The sequence below is a fragment of the Hyla sarda genome, chromosome 4 (assembly GCF_029499605.1).
Source record: "Hyla sarda isolate aHylSar1 chromosome 4, aHylSar1.hap1, whole genome shotgun sequence".
In the NCBI taxonomy this organism is placed as follows: domain Eukaryota; kingdom Metazoa; phylum Chordata; class Amphibia; order Anura; family Hylidae; genus Hyla; species Hyla sarda.
Genome location: NC_079192.1, coordinates 55,622,178 through 55,639,458, shown reverse-complemented (window position 1 = coordinate 55,639,458; position 17,281 = coordinate 55,622,178). Strand labels below are relative to the sequence as shown.

At 41.4% G+C, this 17,281-nt stretch overlaps 1 protein-coding gene across 4 annotated transcripts in view; it reads left to right on the top strand.

Annotated features, from left to right (window-relative positions):
* The window catches only part of LOC130367957 (uncharacterized), a 112,944-nt gene that overhangs the window by 85,830 nt on the left and 9,833 nt on the right, over positions 1-17,281 (top strand). Inside the window, exon 1 of one of the 4 annotated variants that reach the window (XM_056571032.1) lies at positions 6,170-6,370. The exons of 2 other annotated variants lie outside the window; for them this stretch is intronic. In XM_056571032.1, the coding sequence (XP_056427007.1) occupies positions 6,322-6,370 (49 nt within the window). In that variant the 5' untranslated portion in view covers positions 6,170-6,321. Of the gene's footprint in view, positions 1-6,169; positions 6,371-15,256; positions 15,270-17,281 lie in introns of those variants that run through there. One more of the 4 variants, XM_056571035.1, reaches the window with a different exon arrangement.

The window sequence follows — 17,281 nt, the reverse complement described above, 5'->3', positions numbered from 1 at the left end:
TGTGTGTACGTATGTGTATGTCTATGTACTGTGCCTGTGTGTGTTACTACTGTGGATGACTATATATAAAGTGCATGTGTGTATCTATACCAGTGTTTCCCAACCAGGGGGCCTCCAGTTGTTGCAAAACTACAACTCCCAGCATGCCCGGACAGCCAAATGCTGTCTGGGCATGCTGGGAGTTGTAGTTTTGCAACCTCTGTAGGCATCCTGGTTGGGAAACACTGATCTATTCTATCTGTGTGTGTATGATGCATGTACAATGTGTGTATGAAGCATGCATGTACAGTATGTAATGTGTACAGTATCTGTGTGTATGAAGCATGCATGTACAGTATGTAATGTGTACAGTGTGTTGTGTGTATGAAGCATGCATGTACAGTATGTAATGTGTACAGTATGTAATGTGTACAGTGTGTTGTGTGTATGAAGCATGCATGTACAGTATGTAATGTGTACAGTATGTTGTGTGTATGATGCATGCATGTACAGTATGTAATGTGTACAGTGTGTTGTGTGTATGAAGCATGCATGTATAGTATGTAATGTGTACTGTATGTTGTGTGTGTATGAAGCATGCATGTACAGTATGTAATGTGTGCAGTATCTGTGTGTATGAAGCATGCATGTACAGTATGTAATGTGTACAGTATGTGTGTATGTATGATGCATGTACAGTATGTAATGTGTACAGTATGTGTGTGTATGATGCATGTACAGTATGTAATGTGTACAGTGTGTTGTGTTGTGTGTGTATGAAGCATGCATGTACAGTATATAATGTGTATTATGTGTGTATATAATGCATGCAGTGGCGGATCCAGGGAGGGGGGGGAAAATGGGGCAATTGCCCTGTCCCGTGCATGCGCCCATTGGAAAGCAACGCGGAGGAGCGGAGCAGCGAACAGGACATGTGCTGGCCAGCATGGTAAGTGACCAGCGGCACATCAGCTTCAGTGCTCCGACCACCGCTCCTCCAGTCCCGGGACCTACTGCTATGGTGGCCGGACCACTGAAGTAGGGCAGTAAACAGGCATACAGCCTCCAGGAGGCTGTATGTCTGTGGGGGAACATACTACACCTAATGTGGGGGGACTATACTGCACCTAATGTGGGGGAACTATAGCCTAATGTAGGGAGAACTATACTGCACCTAATGTGGGGGGACTATACTGCACCTAATGTGGGGGAACTATAGCCTAATGTAGAGAAACTATACTGCACCTAATGTGGGGGAACTATAGCCTAATGTGGGGAGAACTATACTGCACCTAATGTGGGGAACTATACTGCACCTAATGTGGGGTAAACTATTCTGCCAACCTAATGTGAAGAACTATACTGCACCTAATGTGGGGTAAACTATACTGCCAACCTAATGTGGGGGAATTATACTGCACCTAATGTGGAGAACTATACTGCACCTAATGTGGGGGAACACTGCTAGCCTAATGTGGGGAGAACTCTGTTGCTCCTAATGTGGGGGGAATTCTGCTGCACCTAATGTGGGGGGAACTCTGCTGCACCTAATGTGGGGGGAACTGTGCCGCACCTAATGTGGGGGGAACTGTGCCGCACCTAACGTGGGGGGAACTGTGCTGCACCTAATGTGGAGGGAACTGTGCCGCACCTAATGTGGGGGCCTCGTATCGACGTTCGCTCACGTCGCGCTCCCAGCATTCAAGGGCCGGCGATACTACGTCCTGACGCCGGCCCTAGAGCGTGACGTGCGTGAACATCAAAGGGGGGGGGCCTCCATGTCCATTTTGCTTGGGGCCCCCAAATTCCTTCAAACGGCCCTGATTCAGATCAGCCACTGTGTCAGCCTGTCAGAACTCAGGACCTGCGCACCGCAGCTACAGCAGCACACACAGGTCCTGAGTCTGACAGCTGACACAGTGACCGGAGGATACAGAGTCTGTACTACATAGTGTACAGACAGGACACTCGCTGCTGCCTCCTCCTGCTGACAGCACACAGGAACAGAAGCTGCTCAGGGGAAGATCTGCTACACTGGGCGAGAGGAGAACCTGATCATATTACTATGCGAGGGAGGCTAAGAGTCCGGCTATGTAGTGTGTGTGTGGGGGGGGGGGGGTCTCTTATGTGGCGAGAAGGGGGGGCTGAGAGTACTGCTTGCTTTAATAGATGATGGGGAAGATAGCGGGAATGCCCTGGGGAGTGCCACGAAGGGTTGGAAGGTCTGGGGCCCAGGCCTTGAGCTGTGTGAGGGGCCCCAAAATTTCTGATGGCAGCCCTGCTTGACTGTCCCCAAATGTCAAAGACAGTGGTGCCCGAACTGTGGCTCTCCAGCTGTTGAAAAACTGCAATTCCCATCATGCCCATCACGGCCATTGGCAGGATGAGTTAGGAAAAACTACAACTCCCATCATGACTTAATGGCAGTTCAAATATTGCAACCACTTGAATGCCACGGGTCGGGGAATATTAGTCTAAGGCAGTGATCTCCAAACTGTGGACCTCCGGATGTTGCAAAACTGCAACTCCCAGCATCCCCAGACAGCCGTAGGCAGGATGAGTCCGGAAAAACTACCATGCTGAGAGTTGCAGTTTTGCAACAACTGGAAGTCCACAGTTTGGAGACCACTGGTCTAAGGTAAGGCACTTAAGGGGGAGATTTATCAAAACTAGTATAGAGGAAGAGTGGTGTAGTTGCCCATAGCAACCAATAAAATAGCTTTTTTCATTTTTCACAGGCCTCTTTGAAAAAGAAGCACTCTGATTGGTTGCTATGGGCAACTGCACCACTCTTCCTCTATACTAGTTTTGATAAATCTCCCCCTTAGGGCATTTTCATTTGGGTCAAAATCTGTGCAGATTTTGAAGGTGAATCCGTATCTATTCCATTTTGAAAACCAGCATGGATGCCACATGAAAAAGCATCTGTGGCTATTATGTTTTTTGGGGTACGTTCACACGTAACTAATCCGTTCCAGGTTGCCCACTGCAATTCTGCTGTAGAATTCTGCAAGTGGTATTTCCGCTGCAGAAAATCCGCAAGCGGATTATGTTGCTATCCATTAAAGGGGTACTCTGGCGCTTAGACATATTAACCCCTACCCAAAGGATAGGGGATAAGATGCCTGATCGCGGGGGTTCCACCGCTGGGGACCCCCGTGATCTTGCACGCGGCACCCCGTTTAAAATCAGTCCCCGGAGCGTGTTCGCTCCGGGTCTGATTACTGTCGATCACGCAATGCAAGCCTATGGGAGGGGGCGTGACAGCTTATAGACATCAGGCATCTTGTCCCTATCCTTTGGATAGGGGATAAGATATCTAAGCACCGGAGAACCCCTTTAACGACGCAGGACGTATATTTACGTCCTGCGCCGGCTCTCGCGATATGAAGCGGGGTCGCGCTGCAACCCCGCATCACATCGCGTCGGTCCCGGTGCTCATCAACGGCCGGGACCCGCGGCTAATACCACACATCGCCGATCGCGGCGATGTGCGGTATTAACCCTTTAGAAGCGGCGGTCAAACCGGTTTTTGACCGCCGCTTCTAAAGCGAAAGTATCCCGGCTAGTCAGTCGGGCTGTTCGGGACCGCCGCGGTGAAATAGCGGCGTCCCGAACAACTTGCAGGACACCGGGAGGGCTCTTACCTGCCTCCTTGGTGTCCGATCGACGAATGACTGCTCCGTGCCTGAGATCCAGGCAGGAGCAGTCAAGCGCCGATAACACTGATCACAGGCGTGTTAATACACGCCAGTGATCAGGATGAGAGATCACTGTGTGCAGTGTTATAGGTCCCTATGGGACCTATAACACTGCAAAAAAAAAGTTAAAATAAAGTGTTAATAAAGGTCATTTAACCCCTTCCCTAATAAAAGTTTGAATCACCCCCCTTTTCCCATAAAAAAAATAAAACAGTGTAAATAAAAATAAACATATGTGGTATCGCCGCGTGCGTAAATGTCCGAACTATAAAAAAATATAATTAATTAAACCGCACGGTCAATGGCGTACGCGCAAAAAAATTCCAAATTCCAAAAAAGTGTATTTTGGTCACTTTTTATACCATTAAAAAATGAATAAAAAGTGATCAAAAAGTCCGATCAAAACAAAAATCGTACCGATAAAAACTAGATCACGGCGCAAAAAATGAGCCCTCATACCGCCCCGTACGTGGAAAAATAAAAAAGTTATAGGGGTCAGAAGAGGACATTTTTAAACGTATAAATTTTCCTGCATGTAGTTATGATTTTTTCCAGAAGTACGACAAAATCAAACCTATATAAGTAGGGTATCATTTTAACCGTATGGACCTACAGAATAATAATAAGGTGTCATTTTTACCGAAATATGCACTGCGTAGAAACAGAAGCCCCCAAAAGTTACAAAATGGCGTTTTTTCTTCGATTTTGTCGCACAATGATTTTTTTTCTGTTTCGTCGTGAATTTTTGGGTAAAATGACTGATGTCACTGCAAAGTAGAATTGGTGACGCAAAAAATAAGCCATAATATGGATTTTTAGGTGGAAAATTGAAAGGGTTACGATTTTTAAAAGGTAAGGAGGAAAAAACGAAAGTGCAAAAACGGAAAAACCCTGAGTCCTTAAAGGGTTAAAGTCAATGGGTTAGCACCATTAATTGCTTGTAGATTTTCCTCTGCAGAAATTCCACTTGTAGAATTCCGCAGCATAAATTCCGTTCAGCCGCAGCGGATTAGTTACATGTGAATGTAGCTTTATGGTCTATTCACACGTACAGTATTCTGGGCAGATTTGATGCGCAGATTTGACGCACAGGATTTTCTGCTGCAGATTTCAATGTAAACTGAATGACTGAACACAGCTTGAAATCGTGTACATCAAATCTGCGCAGAATACTGTACATGTGAATAGACCCTTATTGGGACTGTAGTCCTTATAGTGCAGACCTATCTGATGTGGATCTGAACATCCATGTGCAAAAAAACATCCTGCATTTCCGATGATTTTGCACAAAAACTACTTGGTAACCAGGATGTAGTTTATCACCATTTTATATATATATATATAGCCTAATGCGTGTCTATAACCGCAGTGAGCAGGTGCTTGTCATGGACTAGGATTGATAACTTTTACTTATGATTTATAGCCTGAACAGAATAGGTTTCCTTTTTTAACTATTGAACTTCTTACATAGCTGCACAGATAATTAATCTGTCTGTTAACAATAGGATCAGTGGAACGATCAACTCATTTGTGGTATCCATGGGTGGTGTAGGGAAATACCTGATCACTTCGTGACGCCAGGGCACCGTTATCCTATACATGGTCCGAGGTTGGAGACAGCTTCTTCTGGACCAGACAAGGGTAGTAAAGGAACACACCGACGTCAGGTTAACTGTCTTTACTGAGCTGGGTGCAGATGGTATTATACTGACAGTCTGATGCAGGGTGAAAGGATGCAGCGTAACCCCTTGGGAGCCCTGTTGCCTTGCTGGGAATTGTGGTGCTTTCACCAAATGAATAGATACTGGCTTGAAAGAGGCTTCTGCACACAACACATCTTTACTGCACTGTGCTGAGACTTAGCACTAAGCTCAAACTGGACTGGGGCAACTCCTTCCCCCATTACACGATATGGGGAAGAATTTAGGGTTTCCCATTGGCAGGCAGGGTCACATGGGGTACACTTCTCTATGTTAAGGGTACAGTAACATATAAATAAATATATATCAGAATAACAACAACCAGATCATTATAGGAAAATATATACATTTCTTAATAAAGTGTGAATATAATTAATAGAACAAAAAGTCCTTCTGTGGGCCCAACACTTGTGCAGCAAGGCTTCCTAAAGCATTCCGAATCCACAGGACAGCCATTGGTGCTGGGACACCAAATATTTATGGTCGACTTACATCATTGCAAGATGCAAAGATCTGCGCGATCACATAAATTATAGTATAATCTATAAGAATTACTGCAGATAGACCCTTTGACCTGCTGGGCAAGTGTTATGTATCTGTGAAGTGTCAGCTCTGCTGATCAAGTCTAGGAGAACAGTAGCAGACACTTTAACACCTACTATAGGAGCGGGCAGCTTTATTCTCTTCTTGAGGGTGTGAGGAAGGACAAAAGACTTTTCTCATAGAAATAAGACCTCATTAACTGCTTAACACCCATGCCCCCCCCCCCCCCATGGCTTCCATGTCCAGCCAGCTGATGGGACAGACTCCTCCTATGGACACACACAGAGGGGCTTTTATCTGGGTCTCCCACACAACTCTCTCACATTACTGGAATAGTCACTTCTCACAGACAAGCACACAAGTGGTCTTCAGCCAACCGAGGCATCAATAGCAGCAAGATGCTGGGCCGCTATAGGAAGCTGACCTTTGGGACACAAAGTAACGAAGGTAGGAACAACTCAATATATGTAGGTTAAAACAGAATTGTTTGATATTTTATTTTTATATATATATATATGAAGAAAGAAAAAGAGAGAGAGAGAGAGAGAGAGAGAGAGAGAGAATGAATAAATAAAACAAACAATGATAAATGTTTAAATAAATAAATTAATAAATAATAAATAAAAGTAAAATATATATTTAATTTTTTATTTTTTTACTTTTATTTATTATTTATTTATCAACTTCTTTATTTAAACATTTATCATTGTTTGTTTTATTTATTCATTCTCTCTCTCTCTCTCTCTCTCTCTCTCTCTCTCTCTCTCTCTCTCTCTCTCTCTCTATATATATATATATACATAGTAATATAATATATTATATATATATATATATATATAGAGAGAGAGAGAGAGATCATATATATATATATATAGAGAGAGAGAGAGAGAGAGAATTAATAAACAAAACAAACAATGATAAATGTTTAAATAAATAATAAATAAAAGTAAAATATATAGATTTAATTTTTTACTTTTATTTATTATTTATTTATCAACTTTTTTATTTAAACATTTATCATTGTTTGTTTTATTTATTCATTCTCTCTCTCTCTCTCTCTCTCTCTCTCTATATATATATATATATACATAGTAATATAATATATTATATATATATATATATATATATATATATATATAGAGAGAGAGAGAGAGAGAGATCATATATATATATATATAGAGAGAGAGAGAGAGAGAGAATTAATAAACAAAACAAACAATGATAAATGTTTAAATAAATAATAAATAAAAGTAAAATATATAGATTTAATTTTTTACTTTTATTTATTATTTATTTATCAACTTTTTTATTTAAACATTTATCATTGTTTGCTTTATTTATTCACACTCTCTCTCTCTCTCTCTCTCTCTCTCTCTCTCTCTCCATAGTAATATATATATATATATATATATATATATATATATATATATATATATATTACTATATTTTATACTATATTTTCATATGTTGAGCTAATAAGGTAATACTGAGTGTTTGGGGGATCAGAAGGGATCCCTGAAGGCATTTACTGTATACATATAAATGTATTATTTCTATTTATTTATTATTTGTACTGAGTTGATTCAGAGGGAGGCAAAAAACCCTCATACTAGAGGTAAAAATTCCTTCCCGACTCCAAATATGGCATCAGAATAAATCCCTGGATCAACATTCTGTCCCTATAGATCTAGAATCCATAACCTGTAATGTTATTATTCTCCAAAAATGCATCCAGACCCCTTTTAAATTCTTTTACAGAGTTCCCCATGACCACCTCCTCTGGGAGAGAATTCCACAGTCTCACTGCTCTTACAGTAAAGAACCCCCGTCTGTGCTGGTGTAGAAACCTTCTTTCCTCTAGACGTAGAGGATGCCCCCTTGTTATAGATACAGTCCTGGGTATAAATAGATGATGGGAGAGATCTCTGTACTGTCCCCTGATATATTTATACATAGTTATTAGGTCTTCCCTAAGCCTTCTTTTTTCTAAACTAAATATATCAGGGACCCTAGCATAGTGTTTATCAACCAGAATGCCTCCAGTTGTTGCAAAACTACAACTCCCAGCATGCCCGGACAGCCGAAGGCTGTCCGGGCATGCTGGGAGTTGTAGTTTTGCAACAGCTGGAGGAGCCCTGGTTGGGAAACACTGCCTTGAGTAGAGATGCTTCCTTTTCCGTACATCAGATCATTTTTATTGTACTTATATATTTATAGGGGATTCCTAACAACTCAGTCGACAGTAGAACCCACAACCTGGACAATCCAATTTACAGGTGATCAGTTGAGCAGTGCTGAATTTGTCATACACAACAGATCCCAGATTGCCATTTGACTAAGGCTTTGCTCACATGTTCACTAGAGATGAGTGAACTTACAGTAAATTCGATTCGTCACGAACTTCTCGGCTCGGCGGTTGATGACTTTTCCTGCGTAAATTAGTTTAGCCTTCAGATGCTCCGGTGGACTGGAAAAGGTGGATACAGTCCTAGGAGACTCTTTCCTAGGACTGTATCCACCTTTTCCAGCCCACCGGAGCACCGGAAAGCTGAACTAATTTATTGCAGGAAAAGTCATCAACTGGCGAGCTGAGAAGTTCGTGACGAATCGAATTTACTGTAAGTTCGCTCATCTCTAATGTTCACGTTTTTCATTACAAAATACAAAGCAAGGAACAGATCATACATGGAGGAAACATATAAAGGAAAGATGTATAACAGAGAGACTTCTCCTATATTCAGTCATCGTAATTAAAAAAACCTGAACGTGTGAACACAACCAAAAGGTGCAAGTATTACGGATTCATTTAAAAAGTTTAATGACAAACTCAACTCTGCTACATCTATAGCTTAAAGGGTACCTCTCATCAAATAAACGTTTGATATATTTTAGATTAATGAATGTTGAATAACTTTCCAATAGCATGTTAATGAAAAATATGCTTCTTTCTATTGTATTTCTAAACACTCAGAGCTGCCAGCCTGCTTTGTTCACAGCCAAACAGGCTGTGAACAAAGCAGGCTGGCAGCTCTGAGTGTTCTCCTTTGGGAACAAAGCAGACTGGCAGCTCGTAGTGTTTAGGACTCCAGCATGAGTCTGAAATGCTTGCTGCCAGGACTGGTAGGGAGACCCCTAGTGGTCATTTCTTCAAAGTGGAAAATTAAATAGAAAGAAGCATATTTTTTAATAACATGCAATTGTAAAGTTATTCCGCATACATTAATCTATAGTATATCAAAAGTTTTTTTGATGAGAGGTACCCTTTAATTGTCTTCTTGCAAAAATCCCAGGATAAAATTATAGGGATGAGGGGCTAGATAGAAAGATAGAAAAATTATATATTATTGGATATTATAAAGTTTTTATCCAACATTGGGAAATGCTGAACGAGACTGACGGACCTTTATACAATGAGCACAAACTAAGGATTGTTCCTGACAGTAAATGAGATACAGCAGAATAGCATTATATGCTAAGCTGACGGGTGGGTAGGAAAACCACAGACCAAGTCTCATTGAGAATACCATAGACGCCATTGTTTAATCACTCCCATTATGAGTTATTTGTGGGGCTTTTTATTTTTTTTATAACTATAGTAATTTCATACAAAGAAGGTTTTATCTGCCATTACATAGATAAAATTAAGTAATTTTAAATTAAATAAAAAAAAAAAAAACACTTACCTAAATTAATTAAAGTAACTCAATCATTGTCCATGTGAAGCCTTGTCACATTCTATTTAGCCATTTAGTTTCTGGGAAAAACTGGGTGACAATCAATATGGCCGCCATAGGGACTTGTACGTTACAGGAAGATTAGGCAGGTTTCTTCTTCTATGCGCTGTTGTCAGTACCTGTTGTCTTGTGGTATCAATAAAGGGGGCGTTCACACGGAGTGAATCAAGAGTAATTCACGCCAAAAAATTTACGGGCGGAAAAAAAGGATCTTATTTTTGCACGAAATTTGCACGGAATTGCATGCGGAAATGGGAGAGAAAGAAGTGAAGGGTTTTTCAGCCATTTCCGTGCAAATTGCGCACGAAAACGATGTCGGGCGGATTTTTTTTTTTTTAACCATTGACTTCTATTGATTTCTGCTAGCGGATTCCGCTTGAAGAATGAACATGCTCGTTCTTCAAGCGGAACGGAATTCAGCGTTGGAACAGGACAACGGAAATAACATTAAAGTCAATGGGCAGAGGAGATGTACATTAATTTGGAGCAGAGAATTCAAGAGGAATTACTCGAAAATTCCTATTGAATTACTCCGTGTGAACGCGCCCTGAGGGGTTTTTCAAGACTAGAAAATAGGATCTGCTTTCAGAAACAGCGCCACTCCAGTCCATAGGCTGTCTCTGGTATTGCAGCTCTGCCACGTAAGAGTTAGAGCATGTTTGCACGGACAAAAATTCCATCCTTTAGCTGTCTTGCGAATGTATTTCAATAATAGCTGCCATGCAGAACGGCCCAAAAAAGTGTCATGTTCGTGTGTTTCCCCCCCCCCCCCCGATAGTTGGTATCAATTAAATCAGTGCGTTTCTATGTCAAAATCCACATGGTTTTTACCCATGTGAACGTGCCCTAAGGGAGGGTTCACACTATGTAAAAAATAAAGAATATTTTATTTTACAGTCACATTTTCATTTTTTTTTTTTTTTTGTAATTGAAGAAAAAAAAATTACACCCCAAAAAATGTCTCTATTTTTTGTTGTACCAGTGCTTTAAGTGGGCCGGTACGTGGCGGTACTCAGTACCGCCACTTTCAAAAATGGCTCTTGAGAGTACCAGCACCTCTCCGTGCGCCTAGAACGTGGTTTTATCGTACCGGAACGCAGGAACACTTCCCACTCTCCACCGCCGCCTTCACTTCTCGCCTAGTTTCCCCCTCTGGCGCCCGGCAGATGGTGCGCGCTGGTACTAGAGATGAGCGAACTTACAGTAAATTTGATTCGTCACGAACTTCTCGGCTCGGCAGTTGATGACTTTTCCTGCATAAATTAGTTCAGCTTTCAGGTGCTCCCATGGGCTGAAAAAGGTGGATACAGTCCTAGGAGACTCTTTCCTAGGAATGTATCCACCTTTTCCAGCCCACCGGAGCACCTGAAAGCTGAACTAATTTATGCAGAAAAAGTCATCAACTGCCGAGCCGAGAAGTTCGTGACGAATCGAATTTACTGTAAGTTCGCTCATCTCTAGTCGGTACCGATGTGAGGTGGATTTTTCCAACCCATGCAAAAGTCAGACCGCTAGAGCTAGAGCGGGGAGGAGTGAGGGCAGAGCACAAGGTCGCACGTCTGCATGAGATAATTAAGCCACGCCCCCGCATGGGTTTACTGGCACCTAATAGAGTACCGGCACCTCTTTTGGCCCACTTAAAGCACTGTGTTCCACTATATCTCAAAATGCATAACATTTCCTAAACTATACCCTATATGTCTAAAAAGAGCCCCATTTATTTAACAATGGTATTTAAAGGGGTACACCAGGAAACTGAACTTATTAAAGACTTTTTAAAAGGGGTACTGAACTTATTATATCAACTGGTGCCAGAAAATTTAACAGATTTGTAAATGACTTCTATTAAAACATCTTTACCCTTCTAGTACTTTTTAGCAGCTGTATGCTACAGAGGAAATTCTTTTCTTTTTTGAATTTCTTTTTTTGTCTTGTCCACAGTGCTCTCTGCTGACACCTCTGTCCATTTCAGGAACTGTGCGGAGCAGCATAGGTTTGCAATGGGGATTTTCTCCTGCTCTGGACAGTTCCTGATACGGGCATCAGGTGTCAGCAGAGAGTACTGTGGACAAGACAAAAAAAAGAAATTCAAAAAGAAAAGAATTTCCTCTGTAGCATACAGCTGCTAAAAAGTACTGGAAGGGTAAAGATTTTTTAATAGAAGTCATTTACAAATCTGTTTAACTTTCTGGCACCAGTTGATTTAAAAAAAATAAATAAATAAAAAAAATGTTTTCCACCAAAGTACCCATGTCTGATTGTGGTGGGTTCGCGATGGACGATGGACCCCCCCCCCCCGCGATGGACGAGGTCCATGCTACTTATCCGTACTTGGCGCGTTCCAGCCCCCACGTTCCTGGACGGGAGCATGTGCAATCATCAGCTGAGGCAGGACATTACTGCGGCCGGTGATTGGCTGAACGGCCCGTCACTTGAAGGTGGAGAACAGAAGGTGTCAAGGACAGGTAGATAGCAGGGGCCCCATACAGGACATCGCAGGGGGGTCCCGGCGGTCGAACCCACCACGATCAGACATCTAGTGTCTGATGAGTTCAGTTCTCTGGAGCACCCCTTTAAGGGTATAGACAGATGCACAGAGGTCAGGAGTTTTTCTATTACCTCTATTCCTCGCTATGGAAAAACCCCAAAAAACTGCGACGTGTAAAAATGCTTCCCTTTCCCCCTCGTACATTCTAGTCTTACTGGAGCGGGCGTGTTTTTACAGTAGACATACACTGATATATGCAGCACATTACCCCTATATAGAACATACTCCGCTGATCATTATCGTGTCACCCGCAATGTATGATAATTATCAGCTGTCAAGGAAAAATCTCAAGCACGTCGTGTGATAGTAGAGGATGCGATATGACAAATATTGCTATATATATAACTCCATGGCTGCTTTACAGTGGTTATCCAGGATAAGAAGAAAAAATATTTATAGATAAATAAATAACATCGCTGCTTTCTTTCGAGAAACAGCGCCTCTCTTTTCCTCAGTTTTTGCGTGGTATTGCAGCTCAATTAAAGTGAATAAGTTCGAGTTGTAATACCACGACCCAACCTGAGGACAGGTGTGGCGCTGTTTTTTGGATAACCGGGTAACCCCCTTGAAGAAACATGCTGGGCAAAGCTTATACACTATGTCAGTGGTCTCCAATCTGTGGACCTCCAGCTGTTGCAAAACTACAAATCTCAGCATGCCCGGACAGCCGTTGGCTGTCCGGGCATGCTGAGATTTGTAGTTTTGCAACAGCTGGAGGTCCACAGTTTGGAGACCATTATACTATATTATCCCTAGTGCAGGGTCTGAGAGGATAGGCAAATGTACAGGGATTCACAGGAGACTAGAGTGAGAATCCCTAGGACATGCACCGCCCCCTCTGGCCATCACTAGACATGGCATAGCGTATCATTCTTGTGCAGAGTGTTCCTTTAAATCTATTCTGCAGGTTTGGATGAATTAAAAACGATAAAAAACTATAAAGAAAAATACTCAGGTGTCACTATAGAGAAACATAAAAACATAGAATGTGTCGTCAGATAAGAACCATTTGGCCCATCTAGTCTGCCCAATAATCTGAATCCTAGCAATAGTCCCTGGCCCTATCTTATATAAAGGATAGCCTTATACCTATCTCTATCTTATATAAAGGATAGCCTTATATCTATCCCTATCTTATATGAAGGATAGCCTTATGCTTATCCCTATCTTATATGAAGGATAGCCTTATACCCATCCCTATCTTATATAAAGGATAGCCTTATATCTATCCCTATCTTATATGAAGGATAGCCTTATACCCATCCCTATCTTATATAAAGGATAGCCTTATACCTATCTCTATTTTATAGGAAGGATAGCCTTTTGCCTATCTCTATCTTATATGAAGGATAACCATATACCTATCCCTATCTTATATAAAGGATAGCCTTATACCCATCCCTATCTTATATGAAGGATAGCCTTTTGCCTATCTCTATCTTATATGAAGGATAGCCTTTTGCCTATCTCTATCTTATATGAAGGATAACCATATACCTATCCCTATCTTATATAAAGGATAGCCTTATACCCATCCCTATCTTATATGAAGGATAACGTTTTACCTATCTCTATCTTATATGAAGGATAGTCTTATATCTATCCCTATCTTATATGAAGGATAGCCTTATACCTATCCCTATCTTATATGAAGGATAGCCTTATACCTATCCCTATCTTATATGAAGGATAGCCTTATACCTATCCCTATCTTATATGAAGGATAGCCTTATATCTATCCCTATCTTATATGAAGAATAGCCTTATGCCTATCTCTATCTTATATGAAGGATAGCCTTATACCTATCTCTATCTTATATGAAAGGATAGCCTTATACCTATCTCTATCTTATATAAAGGATAGCCTTATACCTATCTCTATCTTATATGAAGGATAGCCTTATGCCTATCTCTATCTTATATGAAGGATAGCCTTATACCTATCCCTATCTTATATGAAGGATAGCCTTATACCTATCCCTATCTTATATGAAGGATAGCCTTATACCTATCCCTATCTTATATGAAGGATAGCCTTATATCTATCCCTATCTTATATGAAGAATAGCCTTATGCCTATCTCTATCTTATATGAAGGATAGCCTTATACCTATCTCTATCTTATATGAAAGGATAGCCTTATACCTATCTCTATCTTATATAAAGGATAGCCTTATACCTATCTCTATCTTATATGAAGGATAGCCTTATGCCTATCTCTATCTTATATGAAGGATAGCCTTATACCTATCCCTATCTTATATGAAGGGTAGCCTTATCCCTATCCCTATCTTATATGAAGGATAGCCTTATCCCTATCCCTATATTATATGAAGGATAGCCTTATACCTATCTCTATCTTATATGAAGGATAGCCTTATGCCTATCTCTATCTTATATGAAGGATAGCCTTATACCTATCTCTATCTTATATGAAGGATAGCCTTATGCCTATTCCTGTCTTATATGAAGGATAGCCTTATCCTTATACCCCATGCAGGCTTAAAAACTCCTTCACTGTATTTGCAGCGACCACTTCTGCAGGAAGGCTATTCCATGTCTCCACTACTCTCTCAGTAAAATAATACTTCCTGATATTACTTTTAAAAATGTGCCCCTCTAATATAAAACTATGTCCTCTTGTGGTAGTTTTTCTTCTCTTAAATATGCTCTCCTCCTTTAGACGGTGCCGAGGTAGCAGTTGCATTGGGGCCCTGGTGCCTAAGGGGGACCAAAAGGCACCTCAGCCTCATTAAAAATGACCAGTGTTAAAAAGGGGCACATTAGGCACAGACCCTGTTACAGATCTTGCATTGGGGCCCTAAAGCTACGTTACGCCTAAGTATACACTAGTAGCCGTAGGGTCTTTTGCTCATAAGGACATGATACTGTTATCCGTGACCCAAAGATGTTCGGACAAGGCAAATGGCTGACAACACTGGACAACCCGTGGCTGTTAGAAGATGGGAGTTGTAGTTTAGCAACAGTGGGAGACGCACAGGTTGAGGAACACTGACTTAAAGTCACATGCCAACAAGATGTATAGATCTATCTACAATGGAAAGTGAGTTAATCTAGATGGGACATCTATGCTAAGCTTGTGGGCACAGCCGGCTGCCAGGTCAAGCTTGTCTTTAACGTCTGCCATGAGGTCCCTTGTCTTCCATGTCGTCCATGACCAGATACTCCAGATTTACATTATAATAAGGAGCAGACATGTGTTTTCACTGTAGACAACCAAAGACGAGGAGACGGGTGTGCTTGGAGGGTCGGTAACTGGTTGTAGAAGGAAGTGAAAGCTGTGAAGTGGTTTATATAGGAGGAGACCAGTAGGACCAGACCTAGAGACCAAGATCAGACAAGAGACATATTTGTCTCCATCAGATTTTTAAGAATTTGAGAAGCTTAGGGCACGACGACTGAGACGGGTGGAGATACAATATCTGCCCTAGCTTTGCTGTCTACATAGTCTGATCTTTCAATGAGGCTGTGCTATAGACCAGTGGTCTCCATACTGTGGCCCTCCAGCTCTAGGTCCACGGCTGAAGACCACTCCCGTAGACTAATATCTCCCCGGGTCCAGACACCTGCACTTGCGATAGACATCTAACTGCCCTTACCCTTGTTAAGATACTACCAGAGCAGATCTAAAATGATTGGTTCCAATTATTGGTCCCATCGGTCAAAATAGATGGAGGACTAGGACAACGCCATTAAGGGGTTTGTTCACACGTTTAGGTTTTTATTGGATATTATTGAATATAGAGCCAGGAATGGATCATCAATGGAGACTTCTCCCAATATTCTGTTTGTATTTAATAACGGCAATTAAAAACCTGAACTTGTAAACGCGGCCTGACTCAGAACCATCTTGCGTCATCATTAGAGATTTCCACATTTAACAACCAGTTGGCCAGTTAGGCTATGTTCTCATAACGCAAGGTCTGCCCTGGAAAATTTCCGGGCTGACATTCCACAGAAAGCGGGCACCGGCGCTAGGACCACTCAGGAATGCGCCGTCTCCATAGACGGCAATGCAATCTGAGAGAGGTAAAGGGGTACTCCCCCCCCCTTTTTTATTTTATTTATTTTTTATGAACTGGTGCCAGAAAGTTAAACAGATTTGTAAATTACTTCTATTAAAAAAATCTTACTCCTTCCTGTACTTTTTAGCAGCTGTATGCTACAGAGGAAAATCTTTATTTTTTGAATTTCTTTTTTTGTGTTGTCCGTTGTCCACAGTGCTCTCTGCTGACACCTGAAGCCCGTATCAGGAACTGTCCAGAGCAGGAGAAAATCCCCATAGCAAACCTATGCTGCTCTGGACAGTTCCTGACACGGACAGAGGTGTCAGCAGAGAGCACTATGGACAAGACAAAAAAGAAATTCAAAAAGAAAAGAATTTACCTGCTAAAAAGTACCAAGAGTATTAAGATTTTTTTTATAGAAGTCATTTACAAATCTGTTTAACTTTCTGGCACTAGTTTATAAAAAAATAAATAAATAAATAAAGTTTTCCACTGGAGTACCCCTTTAACATGTCAATTCTTTTTGCAGAGGCCGAAAGGGGCAAATTGACCAGTGACATCTCTTTCCAACATCTATGGTTGGCAAATATATAAAGATACTGTGGCTATAGCAATGGCGTACCAAACAGGGTGCTTTTTAGCATTCAGGGGGCTCCTTCTAGTGGTGTCCTGAATGGGAGTTCAAAATGGGCAATCAGTTTTATTTCCTAGGACAGTGTTTCCCAACCAGGATGCCTCCAGCTGTTGCAAAACTACAAAGTTGCAAAACTACAACTCCCAGCATGCCCGGACAGCCAAAGGCTGTCCGGGCATGCTGGGAGTTGTAGTTTTGCAACAGCTGAAGGCGTCCTGGTTGGGAAACACTGTCCAAGGGTCTATCCTGGTAACATAAGCAATTTTAGGAAATGTGAACAATTCAAGATAGTTTGAGATACCAACAATTTTTTGTTAAATGTCAATAATAATAATAATAATAAATAAAAAATAATACGTTTCTATAGACTTTAACTCGGACCACTGATCGATAGTTCAGTAAACCCTTGTTCCC